A 20752-nucleotide genomic window follows, 5' to 3' on the forward strand; every position below is an offset into this window, starting at 1 on the left:
GTAGGAAGAAATGTAACTTACCTCATTAAAGATTATCTTTAGTCTAAAGTTCATTAATATTGTTTTCCAATGTAATTGCCCTCAGGGTAGACCAGATATTGAATCCCAGTAACTGTGAATGTGTAAGTAAAGAACCAGAGATGTAATATTTGTTGTTATTTTGAATTTTCCAGGGTGCAAGGCACACTTTTTCTGAAGCAGTGGGCAAAAATGTTGCAAATCCCACAGCAATGTTGTTATGTGCGGCGAAGATGTTGAGTCATGTTAATCTTCATACTTACAGTGAAATGATACGTAATGCAGTTAACCATGTACTCCAAGATGGCAAGGTATTACTGTAATAGTTTATTTGATGTATTTAATTATAACAAATGTTATATACTAACATTTCCTTGTTCCTAATTTCAGGTAAAAACAAAGGATATTGGTGGCCAGTCAACAACAAATGAATTCACTTATGCTGTGATTGCAAACTTAGGCTGAATAGTGCTGTGACTTGTGTGTGTATATAATTATTTATTTGAAATTGTACCTGCCACATGCATGTAAATTAGGGGTCAAAGTTGCCTGTCCCCATGCTTTTGTAAATGTTAGTTTGTGATTAAAAACTGAAAATGTAAACTACAGTGGAACTCAGATTTTTTTACATTTTTTGTGATTCTACACCATAAATTTGTAGCCTCCTGTGAAAAACCAATAAGATCAGTGCTAAAAATTCCCCAATTTTACACTTCTTGCTATTGACCACACAAGTGGTGGCAGAGTTAAGAAAATATTTTAGGCTGTTTAGGAGAGGGGGAATGCTGGTATAATCAACAATTGGTGTTGCCAACATTTAGCTTCACCATGCAATCAAGATAAAAGTACTGCCAGGTAACAGAGAGGACACATGAGCTAGTATGTGGTGAAGGAGCCCAGCCACCATCTTTTCTTGTGTCACTTAAACTCAGTCTTGCCTATGTAATGTATTCAGCAACAATATTAATAAAGACCAAGTCTCGAAGAATATGCTCGCTCGTAATAGAGGAAACTTAGTCCATGTCTAGCTAGTGAGCTCTTCCCCCTGGATGTGCAGAGGGGTCCTTCAATGACTGGAGAGCAGGTAGGGATAAAAGCATTTTCTGAAGTGTTGGAAATATACTTTTCATGCAGATGTGCTATGTCAGACAGAAATAGAACAAGGGTTTTGCAATAGCACATTTTAAAGATTTTTCCTGTTCAAATTTGACATGATACAGTTGCAGCAAGTCCATACACTAGATTGTAAAAATTGGCAGCAGTGATAGTGCATGAAGCAGAACTGTAGTTGAGCTTGCTTTCAAACTTACATAGTGACAGAAATTCACTGAGCCAAATTATAATAAGGTTGTGTGAATTGTGAGCATATTAAGTGCAGCTCATATGGAAAGCATTAAGCAGGTGTCCACATTTATGCTTTAACCACTTAGCTGCAGTGATGTTTTTGGTTTAATTTAACGTGTTCATCAGTTTTTGCTTGGGAGCAAAAAGGATGATCTCTCAAATGCATGTTTTGAATATATAATTTGTGGTCGTAGCAAGTTGGTAAATAGCCCTATTACCTTTTACCCTGACACCAGTTTCAATTTTTGCTGTAACAGCATGTAATGAAATGCATTACCAAAAATTATTAGAGAGGATTGAGAATTTTAATCATTTCCTCAAATTTGTGTTTTTAAGCCTGGACCACATGAAAATGTACAACAGGTGTTTGACTGCATAACATTTTTTGTTACCCACACTTAACACTGATCTTTCACATCAGGAAAAGAAAGCTACACAATTTATATTCAGAATTTTATTCCACAATATTCTGATTCATTACATTCAAACTGTGAACTCTGAAACAGCTTCAGCCACTTTTTGAGCCAGTTCATCACAATGTTCTCTAGTATCAGCCTCAGCATAAACACGGACAACATCCTCTGTGCCAGAAGGCCTGCAAGTAATTCACAAAAACACTGAAAATCTGAAACAGTATGAACTCCCAAAATTAACAGCTATTAAGTTATACTCACCGAATGAAAGCCCTTCCATTGGGGTACTGCGATACAAGCTGATCCACTCTGTCTTGAAGACCCAAAGGTGATACACATTTCCGCTCAGCATCAGCAGTCTTAATTAAATTACGATCCTATTAAAACAGACCAAACACAAAAGTAAATAACACCAAATACAATGTAACCTTAACTCAAAAGTTGCTGTCGTAGGTGAAGGGGGACCAAAATTTGAACTGATGTTAAACATAGGCCAACTTCTGTGTTCAGAAAATTGTATTTTCAAACGTTGAGAACTGACTTGACATGTTATTGCTAAAGGTGCTTTTTACATGTCTGTCTCAGTGGAAATGTCAAAAATTATCACAGTTGTCGTTTGTAGTGCTGCAATTCATGATTTAGTATTTCATGGTGTAAATTTTTTACTGTAACTTTTAGATTGCAGAGGGAAGTTAGTTTTACTTGAGTAACTATAAACAGCATTCACTACTAAATGCTTAGAAGGGTGATATGTCCTTCCCACAGTTATATCTTCTCCTTTGCTGTTTGTTTTACTAATCCACTCACATGAAGTTTAAATCATTAATGGATAACAGGTAATATTTCTCACCTTGACAGTGACCTTGAGTAGCTTGTTAGGCAAATCAGTATAGGCTGCAGCCCAGTCCATAACAGACCATCCACGCGCACTTAGCACAGCCTCTACTAGCAGGAGGTCAGATAGTGCATCTCCAGTTGCTTGATTGATGATTTTCATGGTTGCAAGGAGTTTCTGTGCAGCAACATTACTAAAACATGAATATATACATGGAATCAAAAGCTATTTAACAGTGCTGTGAATGTTTTGATGTCCTTTCAGTAACTTCATGTAAAGTCCACATACTATATTGTTTTGTCTGAAAACAGTTCCATTGCCTGTTATCTCAACTGAGTGTACATTAGTTATGTGACAATCTAGTATCATTTAAAACCATAGTTGCATCAATAAACTCAGAATTTTACCAATGTGATATTTGGAATGTTACAAGCAATGAAAGTTGAAGACTACATTTTATACATATTTATTTGACTTAAATGAACTCAAAATATTTGATGGAAACTGTTTTTCTTAATACAGTAAAATTATATTGCAACTTCAATGCAAGATTAGTTCTAACTTCACTGCATTGCCCTGTTGTAATCCCTGTAAGCTCAAAAGTTGCACAATGAACATGTTACTACCTCTGGCACTACACTCCTTTCAGCTCGTAAGTAAAGTTAATACACAAAGCTGTACAGATATATGGTTGGATCCTGGTAAGATTCCAAATGTTAAGCATTGTAAAACCTTGCAGTTACAATATAATGAGTCACAATTGGGAACAGTTGACTCACCCAAATACCTGGGTGTCCCATTTTTATACTGGAATGATAAAAAATGGCGTAAAGCAAATTGCGTTTCTAACTTGAACCAACATAAGCACTACCTAACCATTTACAAATATTGACAGTTTTTAATCAGGACACATTTCCCAACTTGCTTCACTCTTCAGAGGACGGACTTAGCCATCTACTGATGAAAGCAGTATCTAGTTAAATCTGGATTCTGAAGCAATGAGAGCATTCTCTGAAATTCGCGTAGTAAGCTTATCATTTTATCAACTATAGACTGAAATCCATTCTAAGTGCCACAAATGAAAAATATAATTTAATCAAAATGTGGGCTATGTGTCTAACACTACTCAGTTAAATCTGGGCTACCTGATATTTACTGTGGAAGTGGTTCGAATAATTGCCACAAGAATGCATCTGAGTCATGTGCCAGAGGCCCAGAACTGTCACATTAGCCCTTGCTGTTAGTTTGAGTTTAAGGTTCCATGGTGTAGGAAATGTTTGTTTATTGATAAAATGTTTGTTTAGTGCAGTGTAGTGTAGTGCTGTTATAGACATGGTAAAGAAAAGTGTGAAGGAACTGTTCTCAACTCAAGAAAAAACTGTGAGTTAAAGGGGAATCCAACCAGAACATTATGCTACCTGAAAAACAACCTCAACCTGCTGAGAAGTGTGAGGTCCCCTTAGACTGTGTCAGAGTTTTGTGTAATGTTTGTCACAGAAGACTGTTTTTGACAACATTGATGAAAAGGGAGATTTCTCCGACTTCAATGCGGCAAAAGACTAAATATGAGAATTTCAAAGTTTTCTCGGATGAAAAAAATACTACTTTTGGTGAATCAGCACCATGGGAACAAAAATGTGGTCAAGAAATGAGTTAAAAGGTAAATAACAAAAGAATTGGAAAATGGGAAGGAGATTGAACAATAAGAAAAAGATGATTTGGAAAAGTGGTTGTTATAGTGACAGGCATTGTCTACAGACTGGTTTATAAGTGGGAAATGATTGGTACTAACTATTATTTCGACACTGATCTGTGGACTGTGTCTTCTGGAAAGTGTTTTTATTGTGTGCAGCTTCAATAAGTGTGTCTACTGTCACCTTAAAAGTAAAAGAATGTTTTGTTCTGATTTGCTCATCACGCTGCTTCATAGTTTTATTATTAAGATCTCATAACCTGAAATAAACCGAAATCTTTACATTTGTACTCACCATGTAAGTAAGACAGATTCGAGCTGCGGAAGCATGATTTCAGAGTTGTTTACCTGAGAAATTTAATGTCATATCTAATAATGAATAAATATAGTATAGAAGTTTTGGCAGAATGTAAACAAATTGAGAGTGAAAGTAAGAAAGTAACACCACCAAATAAACATGCTGTTACTTTGTAAGTCAAAATAAAAAATCTTACAGCAGAAGCCACTATTTCATTTATGGTATTTCAACAATTTAGTTTTATTTTCTCTCAGAACAATATTTGTCACTATTTCTGCTTATTTCTAACAGGGTTTTTAATAATTAACTTCCTTCAGCTATAAGTTGCCATACAAATTTGGAACTTCCAGTGGGGGGAAGCAGCCAAAATCTGTTGTAGCTATGATAGTTCCCTTCTGTTCTAGAGTACTGTGAACAGTTTCCTTTTATGCAGAAACTTATGTGGAGTTTCTTAGGTCCATTGTTTCTATCACTATAAGGAGGAGAAACTTAAAAAGTTATTGATGAGACTACACAATGAAATGTATGCTGTTTTACTGCATTTACAAAATCATATTATTGAAAACTTAGGCATTCTGCTCATGTATACCAGCTTTGGTCCATCATCACTACTGCACAACACTTATTAATCCTCGAGCGGAACACGAGAGGGCTCACAGCGTATTTGTACACATGTAAAGAGTAGCTGTGTTTTTGTTACCAAGATAAACATGTAGGAACAAAATCTTAGTTTCGTTAAAAATGATAAACTTTCATTTTATGACCAGTACCAGTGTTGACTGACTTGGCCTTGTAACACTAACCAAAACGGCCTTGCTGTGCTGGTACTGCGAATGGCTGAAAGCAAGGGGAAACTACAGCTGTAATTTTTTCCGAGGGCATGCAGCTTTACTGTATGGTTAAATGATGATGGCGTCTTCTTGGGTAAAATATTCCGGAGGTAAAATAGTCCCCCATTCAGATCTCAGGGCGGGGACTACTCAAGAGGATGTCGTTATCAGGAGAAAGAAAACTGGCGTTCTACGGATCGGAGCGTGGAATGTCAGATCCCTTAATCGGGCAGGTAGGTTAGAAAATTTAAAAAGGGAAATGGATAGGTTAAAGTTAGATATAGTGGGAATTAGTTCGGTGGCAGGAGGATCAAGACTTCTGGTCAGGTGACTACAGGGTTATAAACACAAAATCAAATAGGGGTAATGCAGGAGTAGGTTTAATAATGAATAGGAAAATAGGAATTCGGGTAAGCTACTACAAACAGCATAGTGAACATATAATTGTGGCCAAGATAGATACGAAGCCCACGCCTACTACAGTAGTACAAGTTTATATGCCAACTAGCTCTGCAGATGATGAAGAAATTGAAGAAATGTATGATGAAATAAAAGAAATTATTCAGATAGTGAAGGGTGACGAAAATTTAATAGTAATGGGTGACTGGAATTGGATAGTAGGAAAAGGGAGAGAAGGAAACGAAGTAGTTGAATATGGATTGGGGCTAAGAAATGAAAGAAGAAGCCGCCTGGAAGAATTTTGCACAGAGCAGAACTTAATCATAGCTAACACTTGGTTCAAGAATCATAAAAGAAGGCTGTGTACATGGAAGAAGCCTGGAGATAATGACAGGTTTCAGATGGTAAGACAGAGATTGAGGAACCAGGTTTTGAATTGTAAGACACTTACAGAGGCAGATGTGGACTCTGACCACAATCTATTGGTTATGAACTGTAGATTAAAATTGAAGAAACTGCAAAAAGGTGGAAATTTAAGGAGATGGGACCTGGATAAACTGACTAAACCTGAGGTTGTACAGAGTTTCAGGGAGAGCATAAGGGAACAATTGACAGGAATGGGGGAAAGAAATACAGAAGAAGAAGAATGGGTAGCTCTGAGGGATGAAGTAGTGAAGGCAGCAGAGGATCAAGTAGGTAAAAAGATGAGGGCTAGTAGAAATCCTTGGGTAACAGAAGAATTATTGAATTTAATTGATGAAAGGAGAAAATATAAAAATTCACTAAATGAAGGAGACAAAAAGGAACACAAACATCTCAAAAATAAGATCAATAGGAAGTGCAAAATGGCTAAGCAGGGATGGATAGAGGACAAATGTAAGGATGTAGAGGCTTGTCGCATGAGGGGTAAGATAGATACTGCCTACAGGAAAATTAAAGAGACCTTAGGAGAAAAGAGAACCACTTACATGAATATCAAGAACTCAGATGGAAACCCAGTTTTAAGCAAAGAAGGGAAAGCAGAAAGGTGGAAGGAGTATATAGAGGGTCTATACAAGGGCAATGTACTTGAGGACAGTATTATGGAAATGAAAGAGAATGTAGGTGAAGATGAAATCGGAGATACGATACTACTTGAAGAGTTTGACAGAGCACTGAAATACCTGAGTCGAAACAAGGCCCCGGGAGTAGACAACATTCCATTAGAACTATTGACGGCCTTGGGAGAGCCAGTCCTGACAAAACTCTACCATCTGGTGAGCAAGATGTATGAGACAGGAAAAATACCCTCAGACTACAAGAAGAATCTAATACCTCCAAACCCAAAGAAGGCGGGTGTTGGAAGATGTGAAAATTACCCAACTATCAGTTTAATAAGTCACAGCTGCAAAATACTAACGCGATTTCTTTACAGACGAATGGAAAAACTTGTAGAAGCCGACCTCAGGGAAGATCAGTTTGGATTCCGTAGAAATATTGGGACACGTGAGGCAATATTGATCCTACGACTTATCTTAGAAGAAAGGTTAAGGAAAGGCAAACCTACGTTTCTAGCATTTGTAGACTTAGAGAAAGCTTTTGACAATGTTGACTGCAATACTCTCTTTCAAATTCTGAAGGTGGCAGGGGTAAAATACAGGGAGCGAAAGGCTATTTACAATTTGTACAGAAACCAGATGGCAGTTATAAGAGTTGAGGGACATGAAAGGGAAGCAGTGGTTGGGAAGGGAGTGAGACAGGGTTGTAACCTCTCCCCCATGTTATTCAATCTGTATATTGAGCAAGCAGTAAAGGAAACAAAAGAAAAATTCGGAGTAGGTATTAAAATCCATTGAAAAGAAATTAAAGCTTTGAGGTTCGCCGATGACATTGTAATTCTGTCAGAGACAGCAAAGGACTTGGAAGAGCAGTTGAATGGAACGGACAGTGTCTTGAAAGGAGGATATAATATGAACATCGACAAAAGCAAAACGAGGGTAATGGAATGTAGTCGAATTAAGTCGGGTGATGCTGAGGGAATTAGATTAGGAAATGAGACACTTAAAGTAGTAAAGGTCGAAGTAGAGAGGATATAAAATGTAGAGTGGCAATGGTAAGGAAAGCGTTTCTGAAGAACAGAAATTTGTTAACATAGAGTAGAGATTTAAGTGTCAGGAAGTCGTTTCTGAAAGTATTTGTATGGAGTGTAGCCATGTATGGAAGTGAAACATGGACAATAAATAGTTTGGACAAGAGGACAATAGAAGCTTTCGAAATGTGGTGATACAGAAGAATGCTGAAGATTAGGTGGGTAGGTCACGCAACTAATGAGGAGGTACTAAATAGGATTGGGGAGAAGAGAAGTTTGTGGCACAACTTGACTAGAAGAAGAGATTGGTTTGTAGGACATGTTCTGAGGCATAAAGGGATCACAAATTTAGCATTGGAGGGCAGCGTGGAGGGTAAAAATCATAGAGGGAGACCAAGAGATGAATAGACTAAGCAGATTCAGAAGGATGTAGGTTGCAGTAAGTACTGAAAGATGAAGCTTGCACAGGATAGAGTAGCATGGAGAGCTGCATCAAACCAGTCTGAGGACTGAAGACGACAACAACAACATCAGTGTTTAACTAAACAATAATAAAATAAACTTTCATTATATCACTCTGATGCTGCTTACAGTGTTACCCAACAGTATTGACACATTCGAAGCCTTAAATAGTGCAGCTGCATCAGACCACAGCCAACCACTTATTTGACTGCTAATTATCTCATAAAAAACTGCCTCATTGTGGGATTGTGCAACTAACACAGAATCTGTGTCATTTTCTTGCACAGATCATTCATTTTTTTCTCACCTAGCTTGCCATTGGTTTGATATTACTTCTGCTCAATTGGACGTATGACAGCAGAAGTTAGCAATGCGCCAGAGGAAGCAATGATGAAGAAATAGGTATGGACTCACAGCAACAATAGAACAGTACAACAGACTTATTTGTGGTTGGTGCACTTTATACACAGGAGTGTCCATTCAAGGGTTAAAGTCACATTTCCACAGGCAACGTAAACTTGCACAATCTTCCGCCCCCACCACCACTGCCTCAGAAGCCACATGTGCAGTCAAAATTCTACTGGAATTGTTTTCAACACGATGTCAACTCCAATAAACCATGTGGATGGAAAAGTAATTTTGGAGATTGTAGGTCAAGGGTACAGAAATGTTAATGAACACAAATGAAAGTATTTTGAACAGAAAATCAACTGTTGTTTGAAGAGTAAATGAATGAATAAAACTTGATTTTGATTCCTATTGAGCCATATTTCTTGTTCCGTACAGAAGACAGATACCCATGTCAGATGACATGGCAATTTGCATTAACCCATTAGTGCCGTGTGTTGCCATATGGCAATGTTTGTAACACTTTTTTAAAATTGTTGATTCCACGACATCTAGGAAGCCAGAGTGTTGGCAGCAGTGGATTCCATTCCGCAAGACTGTAAAGATCACAACAATGTAACATTTCTAACAATACATTTAAATTCTGGGGCGTAAGCAGTGTTGGAAGTCGTCGTTTGCTGAATGACGAAGAAAAATTGAGTATAAGTTCGAGTAAGTATGATTTACACAGTAACTTACGATGTATAATTTGTTTATTTAGTATGGTTGTGCTTTAAATACTCAAATATACATTTTTGGAGGTTACTGCTTGCTGTGAAATAAATAACGTTCGTTTAGGCCATTTGAACGTCGGTGTTGCCATATGGCAATGCTAGGCGCTTGTACTCAGTAAAAGGATGAATTTTCTCTTTTTCATTTTAGAAGAGGTTCTCGCTTGTTGAGGTGCTGGAGATTCTTTATAATGACGATATTGAAGGTGATGTGTTTGTTGAGTCCCCAGATCCGAATGTAGACACAGATGAAAATTTGGGAAATGAACATGTTGTCGGGTAAGTATGCCTATCATTGGTTTGTAATTGTTTGTATACTGATGCCGACTTTATTATGATTTGCCATTTCATTTCTTATTCTTATAGATTATTAGACAACTTGTCCTCTCGTCAACTACAAGCTAATGCTGAAAAGGATGCCAAATAATGGAAGAATCGGTGTTGATTATGAGCACTGTAACCCACCGGCACCATACATGTGTACTGCACAAGATCCAATTGTACCTGAATGTTAGATGTCGCCATACAAAACAGTTGGATTTTTTATAATAAAGCAAGAAACCAAACTATATCAAGAGAGAAGTAGCAACAGTGTACTTGCAAAGACACCAAGCTTTACCAAAAGAAGCCGGGAGACCATCTCCATCAAGGGCATGTTGTGACAGCCACATATCAGATTCAGTTAGGTTTGATAAGACTGACCACCTCGTCCAGCACACAGAAGGAAAGAAGAAGAAAAGGTGTGCACACAAGGACTGTAAATCTATTGTGAGAACAATGTGTTCAAAGTGTAATGTGGGATTGTGTACTGACTGTTTTCGCGTAAAATAATGCTGAGTTCAAGGTATCTTGCTAATTGCAGTAATGACTTTCGTTGAAACAACTCTGTTGTGTCATTTATGCCTCTTACAGACATACTAATGAATTTTTTTTTTTTTTTAAATCATGAAAAAATTAATTCCAGTGCTGGAGATTCTCTCAGTGTGTTATGCTAGCTGCTACTTACAGTAACCAATAACAGATTGGAAAGTAAAATTCTAATCTAAACAGTACTCTCCTTTGAAACTTCATGAGTCGTGCTTGGGTAGCTTAATTGGCAGAGCACTTGCCCGCGAAAGGCAAAGGTCCCGAGTTCGAGTCTCAGTCTGGCACACAGTTTTAATCTGACAGGAAGTTTCATATCAGCGCACACTCCGCTGCGGAGTGAAAATCTCATTCTGGAGTACTCTCCTTTGTTATAATTCTTAGAGTTAGTGACAGTTCTGAAAGGCCAAATGTAAATTTTACTTTTTCTGTACTTAATTTTGTACCAAATGTTGTACTATTTTCCATATCCAGTCATCATTCAGCTATTTCACCATTAAGAACATAGTTGGGAGTTGCACGGGATTTTTACTTAGGTCAAGAGTAGCAGTCTCCAGCATACTTATTTTCCAGGAACACTATACACAATCATGACTTGATTGCAGTGTACATCGAAAACATCTGCACGAGTTAAGTGCATGGTACACACAATTATATGAGTGTGGATAAATGACAATTATGGCTAGAATCATACCACAGTGTAACAAATTTAAGAGTTAAGACCAAACTTCAGTGACTGTAAAACATAAGCTATCTAAGAGCATTCTTGATCTACTACTCATGAGGAGGAAAGCTGTTTTGTTCAATCCTGATCACTTTTGTTCAAGGCAATGATCTAAGATCATAATAAAATAAGTATCACGTTGTTGGTTATCAAATGTAATGACATGTAGAATGGGACATTATTGTGTATTTACAACTGAAGATCAAATGCTGTATCATTATTGTCATGTGCATCTTGACAGATTTACTATATGCTGTATTTGTTCCTGATTTATAATTGAATGGAGATTTTGGTTATGATCATCTTGGTATTGAAGCTCTTTTTTCCGTGTTTGCTTTAACAATATATATGTTTTTGGATAGGGTCCGCCTTTAGCAAAACACAGTTTTGTTTTTTAACCCAAACATGTTTCACTGCAGTTGCAGCATCCTCAGTGGGCTTTTATTTTCCATCTTTTTACCACATGGTGTGGTTTTTCTGACGTCTTGTGTTTGTAGCATTGTAGAAACACAAGACGTCAGAAAAACCACACCATGTGGTAAAAAGATGGAAAATAAAAGCCCACTGAGGATGCTGCAACTGCAGTGAAACATGTTTGGGTTAAAAAACAAAACTGTGTTTTGCTAAAGGCGGACCCTATCCAAAAACATATATATTTTGGTTATGGGTTGTCACATATCTGATTATGATGTCACAACACAGTTGAAGATGATTTGGTTATGACAAACTAGTAGTGTAATAAATTATTACAGCTGTATGTAACAATGAACTTTTCAACAATAATTCAGATGGAAAAACCGCACATGAACCAAAGAACTAAATTAATATCCTGAACTTGCTATTGCACACACTAAATGTAGCTAGGATCCCTAACATTGCAAGTTCAGTATCCTGCAATGTAGCATTCTGTGTCATTGGCTGACTGTGTTGCTACACAGTACAGTACAGTGTGGCATTTCCACTGTCTAGTATGTGACAGGAGCTCACCTCCTTTCTTAAAATACCCAGATGGAGGGAGCTCTGCTGGTAACATCATTCCTTCAGTGTCGTGCATTCAACTGGCACAGCCTCTGCACCAGTCATTGGTGAAATGTATGGCTAATTAACTCCAACCACATCAAACAGTATAACTGACTAACCAAAGCTGCTGATCTACAAGTCATCAGCTAGCCCTGATGTTCTGTGCTACAAAACTTGGTCTGCCAAAGCAAGCCTACAGAGGGGGTGCCACTGCTTGACAATCCAGCCAGTCTCAGAGTGTCCCAGGTTTGACATGGTGCTTGCACACTTCTTGCCAGCATTGCAGAGTGCCAGCAGTACTCTTACCAGCTGCTGCTGTCTCAGCATACTGCTGGGGATGTCACAATTGGCACATAGGCCACTACTGTCGAAGTACTGTATGGAAGGAGTCAAGTAATAAACAATGTTCCAGTTGAGTAAGCATTCCTGTCTCTGTGCCTGCGGCAATACTGTAGAACACGTCCCACAGCTTTCTGTTAAAGCCACTCCACAGCCAGAGCCGGCCCTCCCATAACAATTATAATCATTCTATTAAAAATAATACAACTGTACTTAAGTGTAGTAAATTATTTGCAAGATCGTACTGTAATTACAATGCAAGATCAGTTCTAACTTCACTGCATTGTCCCTGGAAGCTTAAAGGTTACACAAAGAACATATTACATATAAAATCTTGCAGTTCACTAAATATCTTCAATTACGACATAATGAGTCATAATTGGGGACAGCCAACTCATACAAATACCTGGGTGTATCATTTTTGTCCAAGAATGAAGCAGAATGATCACAGAGGCATAAAGCAAATGGGGGAATTCGAATTCGTCTCACTGGCAGGATGATGGGAAAACGCAATCAGTTTAGAAAGGAGATCAATTACAAAACACTCCTACAACCTATTGTAGAATAGGGCCAACAAAGGATACTGAATGGATACAAAGAAGGGCAGTATGAATAGTCACATATTTACTTAACCTGAGAGAGACTGCCATAAATACAAAAAAAAAAAAAAAAAAAAAAAAAAGGAGAGAGAGAGGTTCTGAGCACTATGGGACTTAACATCTGTGGTCATCAGTCCCCTAGAACTTAGAACTACTTAAACCTAACTAACCTAAGGACATCACACATATCCATGCCCAAGGCAGGATTCGAACCTGCGACCGTAGCAGTCACGCGGTTCCGGACTGAGCGCCTTAACCGCGAGACCACCGCGGCCGGGCAAAAAAAACCTGAACTGGCAGAGCTCGGAGATAAATGCCAACTATCCCATGAAAGCTTACTTTTATAGTTTCAAGAGCCAGTATTAAGTGAGGTAAGTTCTTAACATGCAGTAATTTGGACTACTGTGATTTTTGTTTCAGAATATAACAAAATATATTACCTAGAATCTGCAGCAGATTTTATTATAAGCTCATCAGCTTTCTGTCCAAATAACACAGTTCCATGGCCATTGGCTTCAAAATATACACCAATATCAAATTCTTGTGCCTTGTGATGCAGATGTTTGACACCAGTTGGTACACATACTACTGGGACATGCTGAAAGGAAATATTTAATTTACAATATTTTAATGTCATGTGGAATACAGTTCTGTCTGCAGTGGCACTAGGTGTATTATACTGTATAACAATAACTTTCGTATGTCTACATCAAATGCCTTCCTTATGTTAATTGACCTCGGTCATATTTGTAAATTACAAAAAGTCTCTTGACGCAGATAGATTGTAAGAGTAATGCTCTTAACAGTGTGCATTCTGATGTGAATAGTGCCACATGGAATTACCCTGTATCAGAGGTATAACACTGCAAAGATTACGGCAAAATGCACGCCAATTCTGAGCCATGTTACGATGGACATGAAAGGTGAGAAACAAGGATTGCTAGAGTTTAAGAACAAGTTGACAACACCTGAACAAAGAACACAAACTCAGTGAGGAAAGATTGGATGAAGGAATTGGTTATGGCTTTATTGCAGGAACCATTGTGAGACAAGTCAAGATAGCTTCAGTTATTGAAACACAGTTCATACACAGCCCACCATAAATTAAGAAATTAATGACAATCATAGCACATGGTGCAAAACAACTTTTCATGTGTTCTTCCTTTGTTTTGTGTAAGAAAATACTGCAGAAAGTGAATCTACCAAGAAGAGAGGGTTGTTAGGAAAAAATAAGGAGGGAAGGGCATTGTGGAAAAGGGGAGAGGCCTTAATTACATCACAATGATGATTTTTACGGATTGCTTGATGAGGAACAAAAACGAGTGGGCTGCTCAGCAACACATCTGGATTACAGACAGCAAGGTGACTCAAAAGTCTGTTACCCTCTCGACTAAATATATAATGGGTGACACACAGACAGTTTACTTGAGGTGTCCAATGGCACATTATCAGCAAGTAAACTGGTCGTGTTGGTCCTAGGCTCTTGGCTTGAGAAGCACTTAGGTCTGGGCAGACACTAACTGAAAACACAGCTCTGCTGTGGAATACCTCTGTCCCCACATCACACCAATTCTTTCGGTATCCTGGCAGGCCACGAGTAGGATTGTCTATGGCCTTATTACCACACATGAACTGTCGAGTTGTTTGGACACAGTTTAAAGACCCCTGGAAGTAACGGACTGGCAAAACAAAGCTTGGTTAAATACGCAATGAATGCTCAACTGTTATTATGACCTTTCCATTTGAGACTAAAATATGCTCAAGAATGGATCCTAAAGGGGGGTGAAGTGGAGTTGAGAGAAGTAAGATAAAATGGGACGTATACCATAATGTATCAATGAATATATTCAATTTTTGAGAATATTTCGTAAATGGATGGATAAAAAAATCTACTCATCAAGTGGCACTAGGAGAACACACATATAAAGGTAAGGAAATTTGCAAGCTTTCAGATGCAGTGGCCGATTCTTCTGGAAAAAGGGTCGAAGGAGAAGGATTTGTGAAGTTTAGGAAATGGGAAGAGTTCAGAAAAGTTGCCCAGAACCCCAGATCAGGTGCACGACTTATCGGACTGGATCAGAAGGAAAGACTGATTGTTTGTAACTGCATCAGATGAGATTTGAAAACCTGAGGGCTTATAAGTAGAAAATAGAACAATATGCAATATAGAGATCACTGGAAAAAAACATAGTCCACAAATTAATAATAGTGGAAAGCTAAGTGCATTGTATGTGGTAGAGGAGGTGATAGACAGGTCAGAAAATGAAACATGTAGAAAACTGAAAGAGAGTAAGTAAAGGAATAGTTACAGAGAAGAAACGCTGAGTTCAAACAAGTTAACATAAATTAAGCCCAGGCCACATGGGTGGTGACAATCAAGGGCATAATGTAATGCCAGTTCCCACTTGCAGAGTGCCGAGAAAAACTGGTGTCTAGGGCAAGAATCCACATGATACCTGTGTTGAAAGAGGCACCAAAGTTTTAACTGTCATGTTGTAGAGCACGCTCTGCAACAAGTCTTACAGTGGGGACAGTCACAGGGGTAGGAACCACAGGGTACGAAAATGGACGTAGAAGGAGCATAGCGTCTGCGTCCAGATGTGGTGAACAAAATTACAGACACAATGGATATCATTTCAGGTCAGGATTTTAGGAAGTAATTGCCTTGTCGAAATAGCTAATTAATACATTTAAGACCATAACAATATTTATTGACAAGGGTTGTACTCCAAACTAGATTTTTTTGGAGGGACCAAAAGAGTACCAGGATTGGACATGGTGGCCTTGCAGATGCAGACACTTTACAGCACTGCATTATCATTCTCACCTCATCCTTCACTGCACATAATTACCTCAACAGCCTAGTCCAACAGGAGATATCCCAAGGTCATCATGCCCAATCCTGGTACTGATGATCCTCTTTAAAAAAAAAAAAAAAAAAAAAAAATGGTGAAACACATACTACCAAAGGGGGAGCCAACTGTGAAATGGCATGTGCAATGTATCACCTGCTACATAAACTCTGTTTCGTTGCTTTTTACACTGGCATGACTACCACCAAGTTACCAGTTAGGATGAATGGGTTTAGACAGAGGGTATATACTGGCAACAGACAGTATCCTGTGGCGCAGCATGCTCTACAACATGACACTCATGACAATGATGCCTGTTGCACAACACTTGTCACAGGGATTCTTCCCCTTGACACTAGTTTCTCGGAATTCCACAGGTGAGAACTGGCATGTGTCCTTCCCCACCCACCTGGCCTTAATTTATCTTAACCTGTCTGGTCTCAGCATTTCTTCTCAGCTACTTCCTCTGTTACTCCGTTTAATTTTCTATGTATTTTATTTTCTGAGCTGTCTTATGTCCCCTGCGCCTCCTATACCACATACAATGTACTTAGTTTTTATTAACTTGTGCACAATATTTTTTTCGGTAATCTCTAAACTGCATAATACCCTATTTTCCACCTTTAAGTTCTCAGTTTTCAAATTTCGTCTGATGCAGTCCCTAACAATCAGCATTTCCTTCTCTGCCAGTCTGGTAAGTAGTACCTGACCTGTAGTTCCGGACATCTCCCAATTCATTTTCCTTCACCCCTCTTCCTTCTCCTTTAAACCTTCTGCCAGAAGAAGGAGCCACAGTCTCTGAAAGCTTGCAAATGTTTTTTATAGGTGTACTGTCCTACTGCCACTTTCTGAGTAGATCTTTTACTCATTCAATTACATTATATTTACGAGAATTGGTTATTTTTGTTGCCCATGCGACCATCATTCCTTCTTTTGTAAGCCCCCTGTCAGTCTTTGTTGTGTAGATAAATAATCTGAACTATATTTTTATCATGCATTTATACTTTTATCATGAATTTACATTTTAAAAAAAATACACTGTATATTTTAAAAATGTAATTTATTGCAAAACTGTAATTTTAAAAATGTTACCTAATTCTAGTGAAAGTAATTTCATGAGACTGGCATGAAGAAAGAATCTGTATTGGGGCACATGTAGTTTGAGAGTCATGTGAGTACAAATCTACTGTCAAGTACAGCAATGGATTGGATTGTTTTGTTTTAGGACACAAAAACAACTGGGGTCATAAGCATCCAAGTCAAAACTATAGAACACGAAGACAGAGAGGAGTTAAAAATTGACTACGTCAGTCTCAATTGATGTAAGAGAACACAGCTAAAAGCAGATGTGGAGAAAGGTCTACAAAATACACCATAGAGAAATGGAGGTCCAGAACTAAAAATTAAATGGCCTTCACCATATTGCTATGACGGATAAAAAGTAAAACGCGGTTCACAGCCCACATTGTTCGCTAAAATGGCCGATAAATCCGACAGCAAACCCAGGTGGGAACGCAAACGGTTAAAAAATGGACATTCCCTCAGGAAATGGCAGACAGTTAAAACCTGGGCACAATGTGCACAAAGTGGTGGGGGAGCACCGTTTAACAAATGGCGATGGCTAAAAAGGCAGTGTCCAATATGCAACCTAGTTAAAATGAACTCCCATCAGGAGGGCCAAGTGGAGGTCATTTAAGCCGCTGGGAGAGGCTTAATAATGCCAAAGTCACACCCCCTCCTGACAGATGGCAACACAGAGATCATTGGAGGGAATATAGGAACTAGTGGGATGAGGTATGAGGACTGCAGTCTTGGCAGCACTGTCAGCACCCTCATTTTCTGGCACCAAGAGTGAGCAAAAGACAGTTTTCTTAGACCTCTTGCACTAAGGGATGGGTAGTGTACAGTGCACAGAGACTTTGAAGGGTGCTAGAGAGTCTGAGCAGGGGACACGATTGAAAAGCCTATGTCGACAAATGTACTCTGTGGCCTGATATAGGGCAAAGAGCTTTGCTGTAAATACTGAGCAGTGTGCCGGAAGCCAACACTGAAAAACATTGGTGTCAATGACAAAGGTACATCTGACATCATGGTCAGTTCAAGAGCCACCAGTGTACACAAAGGTATTATCAAGTTCCATGCGAAGGTCTTGAAATTGAAGGTGAAAGAGCGAGGCTGGAGTACTGTCCTTAAGAAGCAAATGAAGTCCAAGGTGAACACAGGCCGCTGCTTGAAACCAAGGTGGTAAATGGTTCACACCACCAGGAAAGTAGCAGGTAGTGTGAAGTTAAGCCGCCGGAGCAAGAGCCAAAAGCAGACCCCAGGAAGTAACATACTGGCGATCAAAGGAGTCACTGAAGAAGGAGGTATAGGATGGGTGGACATGCTTGGCAGGCAGACAAACGGCATGCATACCTGCTGAGGAGAAAGTCACATCGGTAGGACTGATAGTTCAGCAGCTTCAGCATACAGACTCTCAACTGGGCTAGCGTAAAAACTGCCATGGCCAAACGAATGCCACAGTGGTGGATAGTGTTGAGATGGCATAAGAGGGACAGATATGCAGACGCGTATAAAAAGCACCCATAGTCTAGTTTTGAGTGAACAAGGGACTGATACAAACAGAGGAGGGTGGTTCAACTTGTACCCTAGGAAGTACCATTGGGACACGTAGAACATCTAGGAGCCGTGTACAGTGGGCTGCCAGGTAAGACACGTGGGAGGAGCAAGAGTGTTTCCTATCGAACATGAGCTCCAAGAATTTCATAGTTTCAATGAATGGAAGGGCAACAGAGCCAAGACGTAAAAATGTTAGGAGAAAACAACTGAGCTGCCAAAAATCATACAAATGGTTTTGTCAGTGAAAAAATGAAAGCAATTGTCGATGCTCCATAAGTAAAGATAGTTGAGACATTGCTGAAGATGCCAGTCAATGAGACAGGTCCATGGAGAACTGCATTAGATGGCAAAATCGTCATCAAAAAGGGAGCCAGAGATGCCCAGCAGGAGACAGACCATTACAGGGTTAATGGTGATAGCAAGGAGGATGACACTCTGAACGGAACCCGGAGGCACAGCATTTTCCTGGATAAAGGTGTCTATCGATGCAGAACTCACATGCACCTTGAAAACACAAGTCTTTTAAAAATTCTTCAAGGAAACTGGCCACGGAAGCCCCACATGTAAAGAGTATAGAGGATATCAGTTCTCCAGCAGGTGCTGTAGGCCTTCTCCAAATCGAAAAAAAGTGGACACAGTCTGAGATTTCTGCAGAAAACCATTCATGACATGGGTTGACAAAGTGACAAGATGCTCAACTGCAGGATGGCACATTCGAAATCCACACTGTGCAGTGATTAGAAAATTGCAAGACTCGAGCCATCGTACCAGCCATGGATGAATCATACGTTCCATAACCTTGCAAACACAGCTGGTGAAAGAGATGGGACGGTAGCTAGAAGGAAGGTGTTTGTCCTTACCGGGCTTGAGTATGGGTATGACAGTGGCTTCACGCCAGCATCTGGGAAACATACCCTCTGCCCAGAGGTGGTTGTACGTATTAAGCAGAAAATACTTACCAGCAAGAGAAAGGTACTGAAATATCTCAGTGTGAACAGCATCTGGCTCTGGGGCGGAGGATCAAGATGAACTGAGACCATGATCTAGCTCCGTCATAATAAAGTAAGCATTGTAGCACATACGTCTCTGAAAAGAGAAGGGTTTGCCCGAGCCTCCTCTGCTCGTTTCCAATGGAGGAAGGCAGGGTGATAGTGGGAAGAGCTCAAAATTTTCGCAAAATGGTGGCCCAAGGTGTTGGAGATAGTAATAGTGTCCATGATGACATTGTCTGCTACTGTCAAGCCAGAAATGGATCTTGGTTCCAGCGAGCCGTCGGAGGTTGGCCCACACGTCAGAGGAGGGGTAGACTGTTAAAAGAACTAGTGAATGAAATCCAGCTAGCTTTTTTGCTATCACAAAGTATGCAACAACACTGTGCATGCATCTGTTTATAATGAATACAGTTTGCCATCGTAGGATGACAGTTAAAAATGTGGAAAGCATATCTCCACGCACAAATTACATCACGGCATGCCTCAGCCCACCGAGGGACTGGGACACAGCATGGTAAAGAGGAAGTACGAGGAATGGAACATTCTGCAGCAATAAGGATAACGTTTGTTAAGATATTGCACCTGGTCATCACAACTGGGGAAATATTGTTATTCGAGGGTCGCCAGGGACGAATAAAGCCACCAGTCAGCTGTAGTAAGCTGCCATTTGGGTGTGCACGCAGGTGGGATAGGAGTCAGCAAACGGATAGCACATAGGAAATGATCACTAGAGTATGTGTCAAAAAGAACGGACTACTCAAGACAATGGGCAAGCTGAGCAGTGCAGAAGAATGGGTACAAATGGGAATAAGTGCATGAGGAGTCAGGAAGGAATGTAGATGCTCCTGTGTTAAGGCAGAAGAGGTTAAGTTGATTAAGGTCGACCAAGAGGGCACCTCTGTGACAGGTCCTGGAAGAACCCCAAAGAAGGTGGTGCGCACTGAAGTCACTGAGCAGCAGAAATGGGTGAGGATCTGTCCAATAAGCTGGAGAAAGTCTGCCCTGGTGACATCAAATGATGGAGGGATATAAACGGTACAAAGCAAAAACTTCAGGTGAGGAAGGAAAATGTGAACTGCAACAGCTTGAAGACTTGTAGCCAGGGAGATGTGTTGACTATGAACGTCATCCTGTATGAGCAGCATGGTTCCCCGATGAGATGGTATGCTGACATCACTTGGGAGGTCTAAATGGACAAGGAAGAAATGTGAAAGCTCAAAGCAGTTGTGAGGACACAACTTTGTTTCCTGAAGTCAGAGTCCAAG

At 39.5% G+C, this 20752-nt stretch overlaps 2 protein-coding genes across 2 annotated transcripts in view; one reads left to right on the forward strand and one right to left on the reverse strand.

Annotated features, from left to right (window-relative positions):
- Positions 1–626, forward strand: part of LOC126355982 (probable isocitrate dehydrogenase [NAD] subunit beta, mitochondrial) — a 59301-nt gene extending 58675 nt beyond the window's left edge. The window contains exons 8-9 of the mRNA XM_050006597.1: positions 174–329; positions 409–626. Of these exons, the coding sequence (XP_049862554.1) occupies positions 174–329; positions 409–483 (231 nt within the window). The 3' untranslated portion in view covers positions 484–626. The remainder of the gene's footprint in view (positions 1–173; positions 330–408) is intronic.
- A 1175-nt stretch (positions 627–1801) lies between these two features.
- LOC126355984 (phosphoacetylglucosamine mutase) overlaps positions 1802–20752 on the reverse strand; it is a 110903-nt gene continuing 91952 nt past the window's right edge. The window contains exons 9-12 of the mRNA XM_050006601.1: positions 13465–13622; positions 2626–2803; positions 2037–2152; positions 1802–1957 (exon numbers count right to left, since the gene is read on the reverse strand). Of these exons, the coding sequence (XP_049862558.1) occupies positions 1846–1957; positions 2037–2152; positions 2626–2803; positions 13465–13622 (564 nt within the window). The 3' untranslated portion in view covers positions 1802–1845. The remainder of the gene's footprint in view (positions 1958–2036; positions 2153–2625; positions 2804–13464; positions 13623–20752) is intronic.

The sequence above is a fragment of the Schistocerca gregaria genome, chromosome 3 (genome assembly GCF_023897955.1).
Source record: "Schistocerca gregaria isolate iqSchGreg1 chromosome 3, iqSchGreg1.2, whole genome shotgun sequence".
NCBI lineage: Eukaryota > Metazoa > Arthropoda > Insecta > Orthoptera > Acrididae > Schistocerca > Schistocerca gregaria.